Here is a 4,519-nt window from a genome sequence, read left to right on the forward strand (position 1 = left end):
TCCATCCAGAATATATTAGGGAAGTTTCACTTAATCCAGGTTCAGAGCTCCCCCTTCTGGCCTGGAGTATGAACATGTTGTGATTACCTGATAAAAGAGGCCTTTCATCGCTTCCAAGCGTGACAACACTCTCCCCGTGAGGAAAGCAATGCCACTGTGATGACCAGGATCCTGGGGCATCACAAATACATTTATTAAGCTTTTGGATTTGAAGTGATCACACAGCATAATAAGGTACATTAAATTACGGATAAATTTGCGCGCCACAACCTTTGCAGGCGCATGCACAGAACCCTCCCAGGCCTATTAAACCTGCAAAACCCAGACTAACGTGAGGGGCTCAGGAATTTCAGAGCAGCAGATGGCAATCCGAAGAGGACCAGATGAGTAACTGTGAGGAGTGAAGGGGCCGGGAAGATGATCAGTGCAATGGGTATGAGGATTTTTTTGTATTTTTTACATATTACGTTTATTATGCTCTGGGGTTTGAAGAGACATCACAATAATCAAACTTCCTTGGGAAAACCATGCAAACGGGTAAATTTCGAGTTTTGCCAAAATGTACTCATCTCTGGTGATCACCGACCCTGCAGATAGGTCATAACTTGTTTCTTTCGGACAACCCCTTTAATGTCTGTGTGCACGGACCTCATACTATTGTACACATAGTGCAAATTACGACCCCAAAGGAAGAATGTTTGCAGTGGTATGTTGTCTCCTTGAAACATAGTATTCTTAAACAAACAGAATAACTATAAGGAGAACCGAAGATAACCCTTATTCCACTTGTCATTCATCATTTCATACCACAAGTATATCGCAGTATTATGAATATACATAGTATATGGATATGTGATATAATAACTGTGGACTTTCAAAGGCCAATACTATATATTACTTTCCGTTTGATTTTATAAAATGGCACATAGACGATTTTTCTAATGGATTCATAGAGGCCATAGTTATAGTTTAGAAAACCATAAGCCATGTACATGAGGCCTTCATCTGAACTGGAGCTGTAGTTTGGGATTTCTCTATTTGTCTTTTTTGAAAAACACTAAAAGTAAAAGAAACTGATACAAATTCAAGAACAGCTAAAAAACCTGAATAAAAAAGAAGTCAAATTATTAGTTTTCTTCACCAGAAAAAAAATGAAGTAATTGACCATCTGTTTCTCCGTTTTATAGAGAACCCTTACCAGATGGATAGTAACACAACATCTTTTGAATATTTCCAAATTATAGCATTTTTGGATACTAAAGAGCACAATATATTTGTCTTCCTGATATTTTTCTGTATTTACACATCAGGTTTACTGGGCAATTTATTCATAATTTCGGCAGTGATAATTGATGTTCATCTACGTATCCCCATGTACATCTTTCTTTGCAACTTGTCCATGGTGGATCTCATCTTTATATCTTCTACTATTCCGACGCTGATGAACATTTTACTCTCAGGAAACTTTTTGATATCCTACACACAATGCTTTTCCCAATTGTATTTTTTCATGTTTGCAGCCGGTACGGAGGACATTTTGCTGTCTTTGATGGCCTACGACCGATATGTGGCCATTTGCAAACCCTTACATTACCACCTGATCATGAATAAGAAGAAGTATGTCCTCTTCATATTGGGCACCTGGATTTGTGGGTCTATAAATTCTTTGTTCATGACTGTTTCGATCTACCGATTGGACCTATGTCGATCTAATAAAATCCAACATTTTTTCTGTGATATTAAAGCTTTGGAGAAGATCTCTTGCAATAACGCCAGCTTCCACATCATACTCTATGTAGAAACTATACTACTTGCTTTTTGCACATTTCTTCTAAGCGTAACATCCTACGTTAAAATAATCAGGAGTATTTTAGTGATCAAGTCCACTAATGGTAGAAGAAAGGCCTTCTCCACCTGCATGTCCCACCTTACTGTCCTCATTATTTTCTATGGCACTGGACTATGTATGTATATGAATCCTCCATCAGAACATTTAGAGGTGCAGGATGTGGTCTTCTCAGTGCTGTATACGGCTGTAACCCCCATGTTAAATCCTCTTATATATAGTTTAAGAAATAAAGAGGTGAAAAGAGCATTTAGGAGAATCGTTGATCGTAAAAGACTCAATCTTGGATCATTCTAAAAGAAAAAAAATAGATTTTTTTTTTAATATTTCTTCTGGTAAGGCAGTTATTACAGCTCCCATCAAGTTTTCCAAAAATGTGGAAAAGCAAATTTATTAAACCATTTAACGATTTGTTCCTTAAAGTCATCACTTCTATATCACTGAATTATCTGGTATCTCTACAATTTAGGAGCTTAGAAAATCAGGTCCTCAAGACCTTTGGGGACATTAATGGGGCAGTATGTGATGCCCCCTGGTCAAGAAATGGCTGAAAATAATTTTTTAAACTGCATTAAAGAGGTTAACCCAAAGGGAGGAATGTATTTACTTTTGAAAACTAAATGGGAAAGTGGGTGAGGATTTGCAGGGGCATCACCATCAACAGTTCAGCACATTATCTTCAATTTAACGTAAATTATACCATAAATCCACATCTAGCATAGGAAACACTTATGTCACAGTTCTTAAAAACAAAAATTATTAAAAACAAACACTTTAACAAAACTGTTAATAAATTCCCTAAGATTTTTATTACACCTAAAAAACATGAACATTAGAACATATGAACATCAAGACTTCTGGAGATGAACTTGTAACCTTGAGATTGTTGATACTGTTCAACAATTTTGATTCTCAAGTCCTCTTCTTTTTCTGTTCTCCATGCAGACACTCAATGCAAAGATTGAGTCAACTCCTCTTACTTGCTGCAGGTGAGTTTGAATCAGCATCACATGTTTGAAACAAACCCACAATTTTAGGAAGGTGCCAACATTTTTGTCCTGTCAATATTTGGGGTTGTGTGTGAAATTATGTACAATTTGCCCTTTTTCACAGTTTTGTTGTGTTGTTCCAGTGCACACAAAGGAAATTAACATGTGTATAACAAAACGTGTAACAATTTCAAGGGTGCCAACACTTTTGGCAATGACTGTAAATAACTATATAACAAAAAAACTGTTGTAAAAAAAAAAAAAGAGACACCAAAAAAACATTCTTTAGATAAACTACAGACGACTTCCTGAAACGTCTTTCTATAGCAAAAACCAAATGGCTATAAGAGGCCATGTGAACAGACCCTTATAAAAAACAATTTTTTTTATGGTGGATTTGTATAAAATACTATAGTAGCTTGGATTTGCAATAAAAAAAATTGCCTTGCTTGATGATCTCACATACAGTAGCTGCAGAAGACAAGGTATTTATTCCCCCACTGCCATTGGCAGCTCAATATGCTTTCTTATTTGTCCCCAAAATGCTGCAATCATTAGACCTGAATAGCAGGGCAGAGAGCTAGAGTGGTGGCATTAGCCATGCTATTAAGTACAGGTACCGTATTTTTTGGACTATAAGAGGCACCGGACCATAAGACGCACCCCAAATTCTCAGAAGGAAAATAGGGGGAAAAAAATAATGTGTCAAATGGGGGTCCGTCTTACAGTCCAAATTCAGGTTACCAGGGAAGGGATTGGCACAGGTAGAGGAGTGGTCACATGAGTCATTCGGTGGTCCAGGATGGTGGGGTGTCCTCTGGGAAATCCAATCCCAGGCTGGTGCGGTGGCGGTGCTCTGTGTTGTGGCTGTGCTCTGTGGGGTGGCTGTGGTCTGTGCTGTGGCAGCGGTTCTCTGTGCTGCATGGGGGGCTCCGCCAGCATTTTGTCAAAGCCCATTGCTGCGATACGGTGGCCTCCGGGGGCGGCGCATGCTCAGATTCAGATCTCGGCAATGAGATCTCGTTGCTGAGATCTGAATCTGAGCATGCGCCACCCACGGAGGCTATTTTCCCGGAGGCCTCCTCATTGTAGCAATGGATGTGCGGGGGCCTCCAGGCTTTGAAAAAATGCCAATGGAGCCCCGCCGCACCACAGAGCCTCGCCACCACAGAGGCCCACCACAGAGCACCGCCAGAGCCTGGAAAGGGAGGCTGCATTGGGACTGCCACCACCGGGACCACCGCCACAGGATTTGTAAGTATATTTCAACCATAAGACGCACCCAATTTTCCCCCAAAATTTGAAAAATACAGTAACTTGCAGAGAAGGCTAAAAAAAAAAGGAATCTGATTTGCAGTGGTGCTGAAAAAACTTCCAAACCCCTTTGGTCATATGATGCACTGATGTCTCAGCACAGGACTAGCTTCCTTTTGAATCAAGAGACAAGAATCATAGAACATCCGATGTTGAAGTAAGTTTAGAAAGTGGTCAAATCTGGTTTATTTTTGCGCTCATGAATTGCTATAATTTAAAAAAGCATTTTTCTGGTCCCCCGCTCACCTCTTTAATATGATCCTATTTCAGCTCATGCTACAATTAAAATGGAAAATATATCAAGAAATGATTTGTGTCCTAGCAGATGTGCCATACCATGTCTTTGCTCCTTGTCCCCCCCTCCTCTGTG

At 39.6% G+C, this 4,519-nt stretch overlaps 1 protein-coding gene across 1 annotated transcript; it reads left to right on the plus strand.

Moving 5' to 3' along the window:
- Positions 1 to 1,201: 1,201 nt before the first annotated feature.
- LOC138674637 (olfactory receptor 1-like) lies at positions 1,202 to 2,143 on the plus strand. Its single transcript, XM_069762453.1, has one exon. The coding sequence runs from the start codon at positions 1,202 to 1,204 to the stop codon at positions 2,141 to 2,143; it is 942 nt and encodes a 313-aa protein (XP_069618554.1).
- Positions 2,144 to 4,519: the final 2,376 nt, after the last annotated feature.

The sequence above is a fragment of the Ranitomeya imitator genome, chromosome 4 (assembly GCF_032444005.1).
Source record: "Ranitomeya imitator isolate aRanImi1 chromosome 4, aRanImi1.pri, whole genome shotgun sequence".
In the NCBI taxonomy this organism is placed as follows: Eukaryota; Metazoa; Chordata; class Amphibia; order Anura; family Dendrobatidae; genus Ranitomeya; species Ranitomeya imitator.

Excerpts from the sequence above, each read along its gene's own strand:
- LOC138674637 (XM_069762453.1), top strand. The coding sequence starts at position 1,202 with ATGGATAGTAACACAACATCTTTTGAATATTTCCAAATTATAGCATTT.